The sequence below is a fragment of the Mastomys coucha genome, unplaced genomic scaffold (assembly GCF_008632895.1).
Source record: "Mastomys coucha isolate ucsf_1 unplaced genomic scaffold, UCSF_Mcou_1 pScaffold6, whole genome shotgun sequence".
Lineage (NCBI taxonomy): Eukaryota > Metazoa > Chordata > Mammalia > Rodentia > Muridae > Mastomys > Mastomys coucha.
The window spans coordinates 35,338,329-35,355,868 of NW_022196912.1; the positions used below are offsets into that span (position 1 = coordinate 35,338,329).

The 17,540-nt window shown below is 39.0% G+C and overlaps 1 protein-coding gene across 5 annotated transcripts in view; it reads left to right on the plus strand.

Moving 5' to 3' along the window:
• The window catches only part of Nbas (NBAS subunit of NRZ tethering complex), a 386,817-nt gene that overhangs the window by 158,510 nt on the left and 210,767 nt on the right, over positions 1-17,540 (plus strand). For 3 of the 5 annotated variants that reach the window (XR_004114347.1, XM_031356464.1, XM_031356465.1), the window contains exons 36-38: positions 3,572-3,733; positions 10,265-10,378; positions 11,672-11,759. Coding sequence is in view for 4 of the 5 variants with exons in the window: in XM_031356464.1 (XP_031212324.1) it covers positions 3,572-3,733; positions 10,265-10,378; positions 11,672-11,759 (364 nt within the window). In the remaining variant the exon portion in view is untranslated. The remainder of the gene's footprint in view (positions 1-3,571; positions 3,734-10,264; positions 10,379-11,671; positions 11,760-17,540) is intronic. The other 2 variants (XM_031356466.1, XM_031356467.1) reach the window with 1 other exon arrangement.

Below are 17,540 nucleotides of genomic sequence, written 5' to 3' on the forward strand. Positions count from 1 at the left end.
TTACAAATAATATAAAATACCTCGGTGTAACCCTTACTAAGCAAGTAAAAGATCTCTTTGACAAGAACATCGAGTCTCTGAAGAAAGAACTTGAAGAAGATCTCAGAAAATGGAAAGATCTCCCGTGCTCATGGATTGGCAGGATTAATATAGTATAGATGTTTTTAATGTTTCCTAAGACTTGTTTATAGTATTTCCTTCTATTGATTATTCTCTCAGTGTACCTAAGAAATTTGTATCTGACTCAGTGTTCTGAAAATATACTCTTATATAAACTTTTTTTTATAAGAGTTTCTACTTCTTAAATTTATTGCTCAATAAATAGTTAGAAAATATATAAAGTTCTTTATGCTACATATGAATTAATTGGCGCGCTCATTTGGTTATCTTTCTCTTTTGTCATCTAATCACTTGTTCTTTGTCATTAGATTTCTGGAAAATTTTGTTTCTTACAAGTAAAAAAATAGATATGGACCAATTATGTTAAAATACTTGCATTTGTTAACTTCTAATAAGAAGATGAATATGTCTTCTATCTTCTGTATTCTGCTGAATATAAAATGTATGTAACCAAGAAAAATATGCTTAACCAAGAACCTGTTATCAAATGAATTAAAGGTCTTTTTTTCTTCTGCTTCTTTCTGCTTAACCTGTCCATGAGTCTTGATGCCTCGAAAACACTAAGTATATGTGTTCCTCATGTTGTTTGTTTAACACAGGGTCTGTGTATTCCTAGGCGTCTTAGACCCTGCAATTCATTGCCATCAATCTTCCAAGGCCTATGGTATGCCTGTGATTGTGCTGCCATACACAGGCTGTCCTCCCAGAGGTTGTGTGTATTTCTCTTGGCTCATGATGCTTTTTCTTCCTGAAGCTATAATATACATGCACATATATTACTAATATTACATTACAGTTTGGATTTTCTTGAGCTCTCTTGTTTGGAGCAGAGTTGTAGTCTTAATAGTCTAAATTGGGATGAAAAGTGCTCCAGTTAGTATTTGAAGGAAAGTGGTATTTGCAGAAAAGTGTTTTGGATTATTTCAGGATATTTTGGAGAACGAATACTTATTGAGCTCTGCCTGGGCTGTTATATTCCTTAAGTAGCCTTGCACGTACTATGCATTTAGTGTATTTGATGCCAACCACTTTCTCTGTAGTTTGTCTTTCTTACTTGACACTAGGGAAGCCACTTCTCAAATCATTATAGCAGTACACCACGGAGAGTTGTTAATGTAAGCCATACTGGATGTATAATGGTAATGGTGGCTTTTATTGTAACATTAGAAAGAGGCCATTACTGCTTTTTAACCTCTGAACTATGTAGCATGCTTAATACTTATAAGATTTAATGTTAAATTTTATGTTGACCATTGTTGATCTGGCTTTACGGTCTCATCTATTTCTGTTATGTCATAATCTAAATTAATTAGCAGTGTGTCACTATGAATATGGAAATTGTCATTTCAGGAATAGAATTTTGAACTCTCATAAAAGTAATTCTTGGGGGACTTTTCTACACCTTTGTTGTTCCTGAATAACTGCATGTTTTCCTTTAGACCCCTCTTTCATTTTGGCAACAGGGTCATTAGCATAGTTTTATAGATGTTTATATACAGTTTATGTTAGTTGTATGGATATATATTTCTTGCCAGTAGAAGAATCCTAGAACTGGCAAAACACCAGCCCCTACAATAGTTTTGTCTTCTAGATTTCATGCAGTATATGTGTGAAATGTCAAGAAAATGAGTCACTTATTTAACACAGTTACAGGCCCATCTAGGAAATGTGTGCTTTAGCTTTGACACTTATGGCACAGGACAGTTTGCAGGGAGGTCTGATTGTAGCAAGTCAGCAAAGCATGCTGCCTGCCCAGACTGAAGCCTAGAGGAACACTAATTTTTTTGCTAGATAAACCTCAGTTACCTTTCTGTAATTATCTTTATTTACAAGCAGTGTAGCATGGCTTATTCTTTACTATCATGACATCTGTTTTCTCTTTTCATAATTAATAATCTGTAATGTTGCATTGAGTTCATGGATATATATTTCCTAATGTCAAAACTGTAGTAAATCATATAGAAGCAGCAGCCTCACACACTGGGATCAGGGAAATTCTGGGCTTTGGTTAGTGTAGCCCAAAGGTTTCTTTTGAGTTTCCCTATTGAAATAGTTAAATACAAGTGTAAGTGTCCTAACATGATTTGTTCCTTTGCTATCGCCACAAGTCTGTGGCTCTTAGAAAAGCTCAGTATTTTATGGTTCTCATAAATTGGGAATTTTGTGGACTCTGGCAGAGAATCTGTTACTCTCCTTCATGTTAGCCGAACTTCCTTCCTTGTGCTTGTGGACTGAGGCTCACATTCTCTTATCGGTTATCATAGGACAGTTGTTCTCAGGTCTCTGGAACATTCTGTAATTCATTTTATCTTGTCTTTCATCACCATGGGATTAGTTAGTATCTTTATGTTTCCAATCTTTCCCCTCCTCCCCTTGGCTTCTCCCTTACAAACTTTTGACCCTAGCTATGGCCGTTTTTCTGCTTTGTGGGCATGTGTCCTTATATTGGGCAACTAAGTTATTTTGACTTAATCTTTCTGCTTCTCTCACTGTATTAGAAGCATCGTCTCAACGCTCTCTTGCTGTCTAATAGTCTTCCAAGTCCCAGGGCAAGAATGAGGATAACTTGTCCTCAGTGCTGCTCCCGAACGAAGCAGCTGCAGGTAGAGCTACAGGAGGCTCCTGTCTAGTGGCTTCATGTGTGAGGCTATCTGAGAACTTTTGAGTGATTGTATGATCTATTATTTTATTACTCCCAAGAATGATATGATAAAGAATCAAATAATCAAACTGGGCTATCTGCTGTTAGCAGCAAGAAGACCAAGAAAATTATTGGTATCAGGAGAGTAGGACTTAATTTTATTTAGTTCATTTAACTGGAATATTTAAGAAGAAACTATAAGTAGATATTAGCCTAAGAGTTTACTTTTATACAATAATTCTTAAGAACAGATGCAGTCTTTGTTATTTTTGCTTAAAAGACTATTAATGTATGTGATTTTTCTCTGTTTAGGTTCAGGTTTTTAAAGGGATAGATAACATTTTTGATGAATGCCTCAGGATTGGCAGGATGTTAGGTCTTTTAAATAATACTAATCATCTACTTTGTTGGATGCAAAGCAATTCCTTTTATATTGATAGGGAGCTTATTGGAGTTGTCTATTGTGTCAGCATCACAGAACATTGATCAATTAAATGATTTACTTCTTAATTTAAAGACTAATTAAAATGCGTGGTTATTAGATTGGTAAAAATAAAGAGCAGATCATTTCTCTGCAGGCCTACTGAAAGTGAGTGTTGACTTGATGCATTAATACTCTTTCTGTTTTCTTTTGTAAGCTTAGTGGGGAAACAATGAACTGTTAACATTTCTTTCACTTTTGTTTGGTTACTGACATGGATGTTCAGTTTGTTTTTCTTGGTGTTTAATGAGTCTGATATTGCCCACAGCCTCTATCTGTGCTCTGTCTTACCAATGATCATTTTACACTGACCCTTCTTCTCAATGTAGGATGCTCCTTCAGGCAGCAGTTCAGCTGACCTGTTATACTGGACCACTGCAACCACCATGAAAGTCTTATCCAATACCACGACTACTACCAAGGCTGTGCTGCAGGCTGTCAGTGATGGGCAGTGGTGGAAGAAGTCCTTAGCGTACCTGAGGCCCCACCAGGTAAGCAAGGCAGTCACCAATTGTTGTCACAATGAAATCTCTGAATGCCAAAATATCTTAAGAAATCTGGTCCTTCCCTCAGGTAAGGAACAAGCAATCCATTTCATAGAATGTAATGCTCTTCCATGCAATCCATTTCATAGAATGTAATGCTCTTCCATGCATTGCTTGTAAGGAAACTGAGAATCATTTGGGTAAATTCAGGGAGTTGAAAGAAGAAAATGAGTCTTAGTCCTTAGTTGCTTCTGCTATATTTCTGAGAATAGTAGTGAGGACAAGTGATGTCTACTTGGGGACAGGTTTACAGACTCCTGTTTCTGCCCTGGAGTTACAGATGTGGCTAACAGTAGAACACTTGGACGCTGCTTTGGTGATGTCTTTAATAAGTTACCCTTGCTGCTTTCTCTGCTTTGTCACACTGGAGTCCTTTGTACTGTAATGAAAATAAAGCACAAAGAAATGTGGGTTCAACACCAATGTAGCCCCAATACTCATGAAACTGTCACTCATGTTTCCACTCTCCCATATACTTATATGTTTCTTTAGCATATACTTACTAGTTACTTTCTTTGGCTCATGTACAGGTATAAACACTGGAAATAGAATGAGGGAAGGACTTTAATATAATTTCATTGTCTACAATGATAGAGGAGACGAAACATTTATATAATATAGAAATGTGACTTAAAGATAATTTCAGTATGGCAGACTTGTAGTCCACATTGTACTGAATGGAAAAAATAAAAAGCACTCTTTCAGCAGTCAGTATGAGACAATGTTGTTCTCCAGTGCCACTCTTAATATAGAGCTCTATATCCTAGCCAAATTATAGGGCAAGAGAAAGCAAGAAGGAGGAGACAGAGAAAGAAAGGAGACAAATTGTTCTTGTCTTCAGATGATGATGTGATTCTACAGTTAAAAGTTCCTAAAAAACACTACTGGAAGACTTGAAGGTTTTGTAAGTTCTCTCAGCAAAGTGGCAGGAGACACACTCAGGATTGAGGAATCATTAGCTTTTCTATACAGTGATGATCAATACTCACAGAAAGAACTCTGGAAGACAGTCTCGTTCACAATACTATCAAAAGAAACAAGTGTAAACTTAAAGATCTCTCTAGTGAAAACTAAAGAATTAATGAAGATAATAGAATACAGTAGAAGATGGAAAGGTTTCCAAGTCTCTTGATACACAGAATGCTTTTTAAAAGTCCATGCCATTAAAAGCATTGCACAGATTCAGCCAGTCACATTCTTCAGAGGGCTAGGAAAAACCATCCTGAAATTTACATGGGAACATAAAAGACTTCAAATACCCAAAACAGTTTTGAGCTAATGAATACATAGTTCAGGAGGCATTGCAATGCTTAACATACACATATATTACAGAAATGTGATAAAAACACCATGTTAGTGACCCCCAAACAGACACAGTCTACTATACACTGAACTAGGGTAGAAAGTTTAGAAACTAGGCCATGCCCTAAGGCATACTGACTCTTAATTATGGTACCAAAATGATATAGTGGGGGAAATTAGCCAGAATATCTGCACACACAAGAGTGAAACTAGATCCCTATTTATGCCATGCTGGGTCCTTAATTCAAGACCTGAAACCATTAGGATACTAGAGGAAAACCTAGAGTTCTAGGTAGAGGCAGTAACTTTCTGAATTGGACTCCAGTTGCTCAGGAAGTAAGAACAAGAATGGACTGGATTGTATCAAACTGGAAAAGTTCTGCAGAGCCAAAGGAAGTATCAGCATTCTGATGGAGAAATTCTTGCTGAATAGTCAGTTGTCTGACAAAGAGGTACTATCTGGAACACATGAAGATCTCCAACAGTTAAATAATTAGAGCGATAGTAATCACATTAATAAATGGAAAACAGGCATACATTTGTTACAAAGTACAAATGGATAATGAATACATGAAAAAATGTTCAGCATTTTTATCTATCAGATAAATGCAAACCAAAACTATGGTTAGTGTATGTTTCAAACCAGAATGGCTGTCACCAAGGAATAACAAACACTGGCAAGGCTATGGGGAAGAAAGAAACCTTATTCCTGCTGGGGAGTATAAATACTCCAGCCAATATGGATATGGTACAGAGGTTTCCAAAGTGGAAACAGGACTTCCATATGATCTACTCACAGCACTTCTAGGTTAATGTCTAGAAGAATCAGTTTTATGACTGAAGCTTTGTCTGTACACTTTTGTTTCTGTGACACCATTCATGTTGGTAAATTATGGACTCAGGATAGGTGCCTCTCAACAAAAGAATAAATAAATTAGAAAACATGGTTTGTATGCAAAATGGACTTTTGCTCACTAATAGAGAACAAAACCTGAATGCAAATTGATACATTCCTATCTCCTTGTACAAAGCTCAAGTCCAAGTGGATCAAGGACCTCCACATAGAATCAGATACAATGAAACTAATAGAAAGGAAAGTGGGGAAGAGCCTCAAGCACATGGGAACAGGGGAAAATTTCCTGAACAGAACACCAATAGCTTATGCTCTAAGATCAAGAATTGACAAATGGGATCTCATACAATTACAAAGCTTCTGTAAGGCAAAGGACACTGTCAATAGGACAAAATAGCAACCAACAGATTGGGAAAACATCTTTACCAATCCTATATCTGATAGAGGGCTAATAGCCAATTGATACCAAGAACTCAAGAAGTTAGACTCCAGACTCCAGAGAACCAAATAACACTATTAAAAAATGGGGTACAGAGTTAAACATAATTCTCAAATTACGAATACCGAATGGCTGAGAAGCACCTAAAAAAAATGTTCAACATTCTTAGTCATCAGGAAAATGCAAATCAAAACAACCCTGAGATTCCATCTCACACCAGCCAGAATGGCTAAGATTCAAAACTCAGGTGACAGCAGATTCTGGAGAGGTTTTGAAGAAAGAGGAACACTCTTTCATTGCTGGTGGGATTGCAAGCTGGTACAACCACTCTGGAAATCAGTTTGGTGATTCCTCAGGAAATTGGACATAGCACTACCAGAGTACCCAGCTATACCACTCCTGGGCATATACCCAGAAGATGCTCCAACATGTAATAAGGACACATACTCTACTATGTTCATAGCAGCCTTATTTATAATAGCCAGAAACTGGAAACAACTGAGGTGTCCCTCAACAGAGGAATGGATACAGAAAATGTGGTACATTTATACAATGGAGTACTAATCAGCTATTTAAAACAATGAATTTATGAAATTCTAAAGGATATGGATGGGTCTGGAGAATATCATCCTGAGTGAGGTAACCCAGTCACAAAAGAACACACATGGTATGCACTCACTGATGAGTAGATATTAGACCAGAAGCTCAGAATACCCAAGATACAATCCTCAAACCACAATAAACTCAAGAAGGAAGAAAGTGTGGGTATTTTGTTCCTTCTTAGAAGGGGGAACAAAATATCCATGGAAGGAGTTGCAGAGACAAAGTGTGGAGCAGAGACTGAAGGAAAGACAATCCAGAGATTGCCCCACCTGGAGATCCTTCCCATATTCAATCACCAAACTCAGACACTTTTGTACTGGCTGACAGGAGCCTGATATAGCTGTCTCCTGAGAGGCTCTGACAGTAACTGACAAATACAGAAGTAGAGGCTCACAGCCATCCATTGGACTCAGCACAGAGTCCTCAATGAAGGAGCTAGAGAAAGGACCAAAGGAGCTGAAGGGTTTGCAGCCCCTTAGGATGAACAACAATATGAACTAACTAGTACCCTCAGAGCTCCCATGGACTAAACTACCAACCAAAGAGTACACATGGTGGTAGTCATGGCTCCAGCTGCATATGTAGCAGAGGATGGCCTTGCTGGTCATTAATGGGGGGAGAGGCCCTTAGTCCTGTGAAGGTTCTGTGCCCTAGTGTAGTGGAATGCAAGGGCCAGGAAGCGGGAGAGGGTAGGTTGGTGAGCAGGTGGAGTGGGAAGGGAATAGGGTTTTTTTTTTTTTCCAGAGGGGAAACTGGGGAAGGAGATATCATTTAAAATGTAAATAAAGAAAACATCTAATAATAATACAAAAAAGAGAACAAAACTGATATTCTCAAAAAAAAATGATAGAACTGGCAATGATCATGTTAGTTGAAATAAGTCATGCTCAGAAAAACAATTCTCACATTTTCTGTTTTATTTGAAAGCTAAAGTAGGACCTGAACTCAAGTGGACATAGAGAAGGGAGATGGGACTGTAAAAGCTGCAACTGAAGGTGTGCGTGTCATCAAGGCACATCTTATACAGAATGATAACCTGTGTATAGTTAGTAGGGATTACAAATGTAAAAGTTACTTCTAAAGAAAACCATGATTGTGAATAAAAGAGAGAGCTTGAAAATTTAAATGAATCATGACTTTACTGAGACAGTAAAGTTTTGATTTAGAGAGAAATTAGTTTCAGAAAATAATCATTTCATGCAGAAGTGTGATTGATCCACATAGGGCAGATTCAAAGCCCTGGTATGGGAAATATGCTTACATTTTCCTTAGAACATACAGGACAGAATGGCTTTTAGTCGAGAGGTCAGTGCTGAAAACCTCATGCAGATTGTGACGTGTCTGTGGATTTTGTCTGTAGGAAAGGGAAAGCTTTCAGAGATTCTGTATGCTGCACCTTTTCTTTTCTTTTCTTTTTTAATTAGATATTTTCTTTATTTACATGTCATATGATTTCTCTTTTCCTACTTTCCCCTCCAAAAACAAATAAAAAAAATAAAAATAAACAAAACCAAAAATGAAACAAAACAAAACAAAAAACAAACGAACCCCGTTCCCTCCCCTCTCCCCCTGCTCAGCACCCTACCCTCTCCCACTTCCTGGCCCTGGCATTCCCCTACACTGGGGCATAGAACTTTCACAGGGCCAAGGGCCTCTCCTCCCATTGATGACCAACTTGGCCATCCTCTACTATACATATTCTGCTGGAGCCCTGAGTCCCACCATGTGTGCTCTGATTAATGAGACCATGTGAATCCTACATGGAAAGGTAGTGATCTTAGGTGGAAGCAGAGGCGGGTCTTTAGTTAGCTCTTTTAGTTACCAATCCTTTAAAACATGGTATCAGGAAGGAAGCAGAAGCAGCTGAAGCTGTTCGGGAGAGGTGTGTTAAATACCACTGGTGGTCTACATGGGGACTATTGCGGAAAGAGAAGCTGTAGGGAGAGGGGTCTGCATGGTTGGCAAAGGAAGCACCAGTTTCTGAGATGCTGGCCTTGTCATGTTGCCATGGAGATGCCTCTCTCTCTTTTTCACTGGATCATGATTGCCATAGTTTTGTTTTATTCACCTGGTGGATTTTTTTTTGTTACTTTTTTTGAAGGCTTATATGTTAAAGTGTTCAACACTGTTATTAATATATCATCTTATTAAACAGTTTAATTGTTTCCTGGACTGTGCCTGCCAAAAAGTCTGCAGTAGTCTTAGCAAGAATATCTTTTACTTAACTTTACGTATGAGGAGTTGTTACATCTATTCGAGGAGAGCAGAGAAGTCTAATGTTTGTGGCAGGGCAATAGCTGCTTCATAGTCAGGAATGATACGAATGCCTAGGGATGTTTGGATGGGGAATAATAGTGAAGCATTCCAGCTAGTGATGGGGGCACAATCAGACCATGCTATGGTTTGGTAAGACTTGAGCACATGGACATGAGGCAGGTCTGGAGAAATAATCAGACCTGAGCTATGCAGCCATACACGAATGGGTTTTCTGGAATGGGAGTTAGAGCCTGTGAAAAATTAAGGGAACCGGAATGTGGGAAAGGGTTAAAAATGAGACTGAGGCATGGTGTGCTTTCAGTCCTCCATCATTATTCAACTCCCCTTGTTACAACCAGGTAGGTAGAGAAAAACCCCTCCTCCAGTCCGTCAGCAACTCATGGCCCAATCAGCATCTTCATCTTCAGTCTCTGTAGATGGGACTTCTGGCTTAACAGGAACTTGGAGAGAGGCGTGGCTAAGAGAAAGGCGTGGCTATTTGTGGCAAGGCGAGGTCTGAAAGAACCAGCTCTCAGTTGGAGGAGGGTCACACTCAGGAAGCAGCCAACCTTGAGGGACCCTTACAATGGGAGGTAGGCACATAGGCCTGTATGGTTGACAAAGGGACACTGCTTTTGGTATTAACATTTGATGTGCTGAATATCATTCTGTATTGTGGCTGCTTACCTTATTCAGAGCTACACCAAGTGACATCTTCGGATGGTTGCTCTAACTGTGGTGTAGGAAGCTCATTCTATGAAATACTGATGGCCCCATTATTTCTGGTTTATTGATATCAGCATGGCCAAGAGATCACAGGGTACATTGAAGTGCTGCCTATAGGCTGCAACTACTGTTCTCACATCTGCTACTGGACATTGGTGTCCCTGTGTCCTAGATGTATAAAACACACTGGTCACCTCCTCCTGGAATCAGCATCCCCACTTCCTGTCCTTCCTCTTCTCCCTTACCCCTCTGCTTGATGTCTCTTTTAATCCAATTTTCTTCATGCTCTTCTTCTTAGGGGCAAGAACTTGGTGGAGCATATCGAATTGGAACTGTAGCCAACGATGACCTAGAAAGACAAGGATGCCACCCTTTTTATGAGTCAGTCATCACAAATCCCTTTGTCACCGAGGTAAGGACAGTATACTTAAGAAGACAGGGTTAATTGCACTAGGAGGAATGAAGCCTTTCTTGAAGTACATCTTGGGCTTCACTTTTACTATGTTGGTTCTAGGATTTGTTTCATATAGATCATTATATATTACAAGATGAAAATCCATTAAAATGCTAAATAAAACAATGTGCATTACCAGTCAGATTGACTAGGATAAAAGACTCAGGGGACAGCAGATGCTGGAGAGGTTGTGGAGAAAGAGGAACATTACTTCATTGCTGGTGGGATTGCAAACTGGTACAACCACTCTGGAAATCAGTTTGGAGGTTCCTTCTTAAATTGGACATAGTTCTACCGGAGGACCCAGCTATACCACTCCTGGGCATATACCCAAAAGATGCTCCAACATGTAATAAGGACACATGCCCCACTATGTTCATAGCAGCCTTATTTATACTAGCCAGAACCTGGAAACAACCCAGATGTCCCTCAACAGAGGAGTGGATACAGAAATTGTGGTACATCTACACAATGGAGTACTACTCAGCTATTAAAAACAATAAATTTATGAAATTCTTAGGGAAATGGATGGATCTGGAGAATATCATCCTGAGTGAGGTAACTCAATCACAAAAGAACACACATGGTATGCACTCTCTGATAAGTGGCTATTAGCCCAGAAATATAGCTATCTCCTGAGAGGCTCTGACAGTACCTGACTAATACAGATGTAGAGGCTCACAGCCATCCATTGAACTGAGTACAGGGTCCCCAATGAAGGAGTTAGAGAAACGACCTATGGAGCTGAGGGGTTTACAGCACCTTAGGACGAACAACAATATGAACTAACTAGCACCCTCAGAGCTCCCAGGGTCTCAATTACCAACCAAGTACTGCACATGGTGGGTCTGATTGTTCTGACAGCACGTGTATAGTAGAGGATTGCAAATTCAATCATCAATAGGAGGAGAGGACCTAGGCCCTGTGAAGGTTCTGTGCCCCAGTGTAGGGGAATGCCAGGGCCAAGAAGTGGGAGAGGGTGGGGTGGCAGGCATGGTGAGGGGGGAGGCAACAGGGGTTTGTTTTTGTTATTTTTGTTTGTTTGTTTGTTTGTTTTTTGGAGGGGAAACTGGGAAAGGAGAAATTTACATGTAAATAAAGAAAATATCTAATAATAATAAAAAAAAAAACAATGTGCATTAGTAAGAAACAGTTATCCAGTTCATTAGAAGCCATAGAACTCCACAATAATGTTTTCTAAGTGAAAGTGCTGTTTTTGTGTCATCTGAAGTGACCTATGCCACCTTTCAGCAGGTCCCTGTGGAGAGCTTTGCTGAAGTATTGCTGAGAACTGGAAAGCTCGCAGAGGCTAAGACACAAGTATTTCCAACCACGGAAGGTAAGTCAGGATGTGATCTGTCAGCAGGGCACAGGTCTTGTTTGAAGAGCAATGAACGTGGAGTTTGGAGAAATATAATTTTCAGTAATTTTGAATTATCTAATGATATTTATCTGTTTGTTGAAAGTATTTATGGAACTCTTACTATTTTCTAGGTACACATTTAAAAGGCTGAATAACATACAATTAACTCTCTTCAAGTTGCTAATTGTCAGTGTGTGTGTGTGTGTGTGTGTGTGTGTGTGTGTGTGTGTGTGTGTGAAAGGATGACTTGTGAGTCAGTTCTTCTTCCCACCCAGTGAATTCTGAAGAATGACTCTGGGTGCATGAGGAATGAGCATCTCACCTGCCCTGGGTGTTTATTCAGTAACCTCTGCTCTCCTTCCCTTTGTGATCAGTGTTTCTCAAGGTTCAAAAGTTGCTGGAGCTCCAGCTATCTGTTTTATTCTAGTACATTACCAGGCTATTAGTAAGAAGGAAAGGTGGAGATGAAGGCAAAGCTTCCTAGCATCCTAGCATAGCCTTCAGTGACAAAATACTAGCCACCTCTAACTACCAAGCAGCCTGTCCTGAGCCATCCAGGTTAGCAGAGCACTTGTCTGGGTACACTAAAACTTGGGGAAAGTATACTGACAAAGGATATTTTTTTCTCCCTTAAACCAGATACTACAATGTAGGGAATATATTTTCTTTAGTGTTTGGTTGCACTTGGTAAGATGAGAGTTGGATAGTGCTTGTCTCTGTGAGTCCCAGATTTGCTATTTCTCTTCATTTGAACGAAGGTTCAGGCAGTGAGACAATGGTGTGAGAGTGGGTGGTGAAGGTCTATGTGCTGCCACATTCAGCATCTCCAGTGGACTCTCACTGAAAGCTGTAGGTAGTTTAAGCACATTATTGTTATTTATTGTTCCAGGTTCCCAATCTACAAAATGTATGTGTGTGTGTGTGTGTGTGTGTGTGTGTGTGTGTGTGAGTGTGTGTGAGATGCGGGTTAATAGCATAGGCATTCCTTCCCTTGAATGGGTTCCTGGATGATGTCCCAGCAGGGTACCATTTTATACTTTTGCTTAGATATCTCCTGACCTGTTTACCTGGCTTCTGCCTTGCACTTGTCTATTCAATTACGATTTCATCTTTTTTTCTCAGACCTATCTTTATAATTCTCTTTATTGATTTCATATTAGAATCACTTAGCAATGTGTAAGAAATTCTGGAGCTTTCAAATTGGAGACCATTTCTTTTAGAATCTTTAGATTTGTGCCTGCTTGATTATAAAATTGTAGTTAAGTTTTTGTGTGTAGTTTTTCTTACATTAGTTCATCCCAACTACCCTATAGCCTATCTTCAAACTCTGCCATGTTTGTGCTCGGGACCCTTTTTCCTGGCAGCACATAGAAGCCACCTGCATCTTTTCCATCTGTGCTGTTCAATCCCCCAGTGATTACATCTACTACTAACACCTTCTGCCAGGAGCTACAAGGTGGTGTTTAAGACATGTAAAATCATTATTTCTCCATACAGTGAGGAAGGGCGTTTTGGATATCATGGTTCTTCTGTTAGTAGATCTAGCGTGTGCTCTCTGTTGCTCTCAATGTACATTTGTGTGCTCTTGGTGGAGTCTGTGGGATTTCAGGGCACAGAGCTTTAGTTCTGTTTCCTGATATTTTTTTTTTCATATTTAAGTGTTTCAGAGATTTTTTTAATATACAATACTGCTTCATGGAAAATCATTTTAGGGCTAAGAAAGGATATTTTGTATGTGCCATTAATTTGCTATGTTTATTCAGTATAGAGATGGTTTTAAGAATAACCTCTTTTATTTGGATTTATGTTTTGTGAAGCATGTTTTAAACTAACAAATATGGTGTTTTTGGATGACGTTAACATATAGAAAAGCTACGCATAATAGTTTTATAACATGCGATAATTTCCAGAAACCCAGCAGAACTGAAGAATGATAGAAACTAAATTTAAAATTAAATGTAAATGTGAGATAGGAATGTGACTTGATGGGTTCTGATATAGATTATAACTCATTTAGCTTCCCCAGATGATTTGACATTTTAGAATCTTTTAATAAAGTTGGCAAAAAAGTTTTTATGAAAATAAACTGGAAATTTTAATTTATTATTTATTTATTAACTGAATGAATGATGTAATGGCTAATGGTTTTCAATCAATAATTTGGGTGACTTTTCTCTGTGCATTTAGTTCTGGAATAGAATTCGTCTTGGAGTGCTTTCTAGAGATGTGACACACATGATCTGATTTTGGATATGTAACTTCTTTGGGAAAACACATTACATCTGTTTTGCAGACTAGCATTGCAAATTAAACTCATATACATTGTTAAAATAGAGCAGTTTTAAAAAATACACATATGTATACACACATATATATGTGTGTGTGTATATATATGTATGTATACATATGTATGTATATATATACATATATATACATACATACATATGTTTACACTATGTCGTAAAGTTCCTTTGACTTATTTTCTTCAGCTAGCATGGAATTTCATGGGTCCCTTTATCAGTTTGTTTATTCTCTCCTCTGAAATTGGTTCTTTGTTGATTCCAAGGTTGAGATGCTTCTTTTGTGCTGTGCTTGGCTGACCCTTCACAGCAATCCTTGATTCCCAATGAGAGTTGTAAGAAAGTTTTGATGAGCAGGGTGCTGTAAGGCGTGATGTCCTCCCTTTTCAGTCCTATCAATTTACTGTAGTGGCTGATCTGTTAGAAGAGGCCCTGGGCTAGGGTTGAATGATTAATGAGTTATGATCTTGTTATGTGATACTAGCAGCTGTGTGGTGGTTAGGGAAGAGATTTGATCTTTTCTGCTTGGGCTTGTGATGGCTGTGGTTCCTGTTAGTGGTTGTGAGCCTAGCTGGCTGAGTGCTTGGGTACCAGTCTTATATAACTGTTCTAGAAAGAAACTTCTTTGGGGAACAGATAACCAACACTGAGATTGAACATTTGATGTATTTATTCGTAAGTGAAGACTTTTCCCTCCAAAACTTTATTAAAATATTTACTACTCATAATAAAATTGAAAAAAAATCTTTATTGAATAGTCCCATTACCTTTCACCTAGAGTTGACAGTTTATCTCTTACTACATATACTGTAGTTTTATTTCTTTACCCTTCTACCACCAAATCCAAGTTATTTTTTATGTATTTCAAGGTAAGTTGCAGATTCTATGACACTTCCATCTTAAACACTGTACTGTGAAGGTTTTAATGAGTTAGTATTTATTGCTTTCCAAAAGATGAAGATTAAAAACAGTGAATGAGAACAATATTCCAACTGAGTTCTGCCAGGGCCTTTGTGACCGTCGACTTAATGTTACTGTCACCCCAGAGCTCTGCCACCTTCTCCTGCTCATTGTGCTTCCCGCCCCACTAGAAGACCCTCATGTTCTGACTTTGCTGCTGTACATTTTTTCATAGTTGTAGACACATGTAGTAGAGCAATTTGGTGTGCATTCTTCTCATGTAAAACTTAATTTAAGACTGAAATTTGTCCATGGCATGACTTGTAGTACATTGTCTTTGTTCTCTGGTATTGAACAGTGCTTCATTATATGAATACGAAACTGTGTTTATTCTCTTGTGAAGGGACATGGCAGGTTCTGGCTATGGCTGTTATAAGAAGCTTCTGTGGACTTCCTAATGCAAGTGTTGTGGAGACATGTTTTTATTTCAGTTAAACAGATTTGGAGTTTGGAATTGCTGGATTAAAGACTATGCATTTGATTCCTTCTGAAAATGCATGCTAGACCTCCTTTTTTTTTTTTAGTTCAAATTTGCTATTTTATTGTTTCATGGATTATATACTGGGTCATTTACATTTCTATGTGAGTCTTAGGCTCGTTTTCTGTAAAGTCTAGATTTTGATAGGGACAGCATTTGAGAGGTGCTTTTACTTCCTGTGTATACTTCACTTTCTTTTTTTTTTAATTAGATATTTTCTTTATTTACATTTCAAATGTTCTCTTCTTTCCTAGATTCCCCTCTGAAGAAAATCCTTATTCCCTCTCCCCTCCCTCTGCTCACCAACCCATCCTCTCCTGCTTCCTGGCCCTGGTATTCCACTACAGTGGGGCATAGAGCCTTCCCAAGACCAAGGGCCTCTCCTCCCATTGATGACCAGCTAGGCCATCCTCTGCTACATATGCAGCTGGAGCCATGAGTCCCACCATGTGTACTCATTTTTTGGAGGTTTAGTCCCTGGGAGCTCTGGATGTACTGGTTAGTTCATATTGTTGTTCATCCTAAGGGGCTGCAAACCCTTCACCTCCTTGGGTCCTTTCTCCAGCTTCTTCATTGGGGACCCTGTGCTCAGTCCAGTGGATGGCTATGAGCCTCTACTTTTGTATTAGTCGGGCACTGTCAGAGCCTCTCAGGAGACAGCTATATCAGGCTCCTGTCAGCCAGCACTTGCTGGTATCCACAATAATGACTGGGTTTGGTGATTGTGTATGGGAAGGATCTCCAAGTGGGACAATCTTGGGATTGTCCTTCCTTCTCTGCTCCACACTTTGTCTCTGCAACTCCTTCCATGGGTATCTTGTTCTCCCTTCTATGAAGGATCGAGTATCCATACTTTGGTCTTCCTCCTTCTTGTGGATTGTATCTTGGGTATTCTGAGCTTCTGGGCTAATATCCACTTAATGCATACTATGTGTGTCCTTTTGTGATTGGGTTACTTCACTCAGAATGATATTCTCCAGATCCATCCATTTCCCTAAGTCATGCTTTTAAAGGACAAAACACTAATCAGGAATCTGCAGCATGGGATAAAAAGCTATGTGTGAAAGCCTTTTGTGGTAATTCCTGCTTATTGAGAGCAGATAACTTTCTGCTTATTGAGAGCAGAGATTAAGGTCCTAGATGCCTCTGGAGTTCTAAGTCTAGTGTACAGGGAGAAGAGTGAAAGGCTTTGGAAATACTAAAGACATTGGGTAAAGATTACATTGGGGCAAAATTTAAGTGCCATCTTAACTGACATTTGGTAATGTAAATCTTCTGAGATGGATTAAGTGAAAAGAGAAATAGACCAGAGAGGATGGCTGTTTGAGTGTACACTTCCTTATGAGTGAAATTGGTCTTCATCCTTAAATGCAATTACTAATTCATTAATAATTATGATTATATCAAATGGAAGTAATAGCCTCTTTTACTACTGTAATACCTATTGCAAGAAGGACTTCCCATCCTTCAGTATTCAGGGGAAAATCAAAACAAGTTGTAACTGAAAAAAAGCACCTCAAGCCAGCCACTGAGAGAGGAAGGGGGCCACTGGGCACTGTTTGCTGGAGACTGTTCTGACTACCTGCTTTGTTTCACTTGCTTTTCACTTAAGACCCCAATATGCTCAGACCCCAAATCCAAGATGCTCTGAAAACCAAAGGGCTTTTTGTAACTTGTTTGACATGTAAGCCTGAACTAAGCTGATAGAGGCTATTACGGTCTATGCTTATCCTCTGTAGTGAGAATGTGAAATGCTTTGCAGCACATTCGTTAATGTCTTTGGTTACTGGCTGGTCCCAGAATGTGCTGGTGAAGGTGTCCTCCATAATATACAGCAGAACTTCTAAAGTCTGAAGCTTTCTCTGGGCTGAAACTCAAATCAGGAGGACCTGATCATTTTTTCCAGGGCTGTCTAATTCTAAAGATGGATCCCTTCCTGTTCTAACATTTCACTGTATAGTTCTACATCCTGCCTAGTTGTTGTTCTAAATTATGCCTGGGATTTTAGGTTTCTTTAAG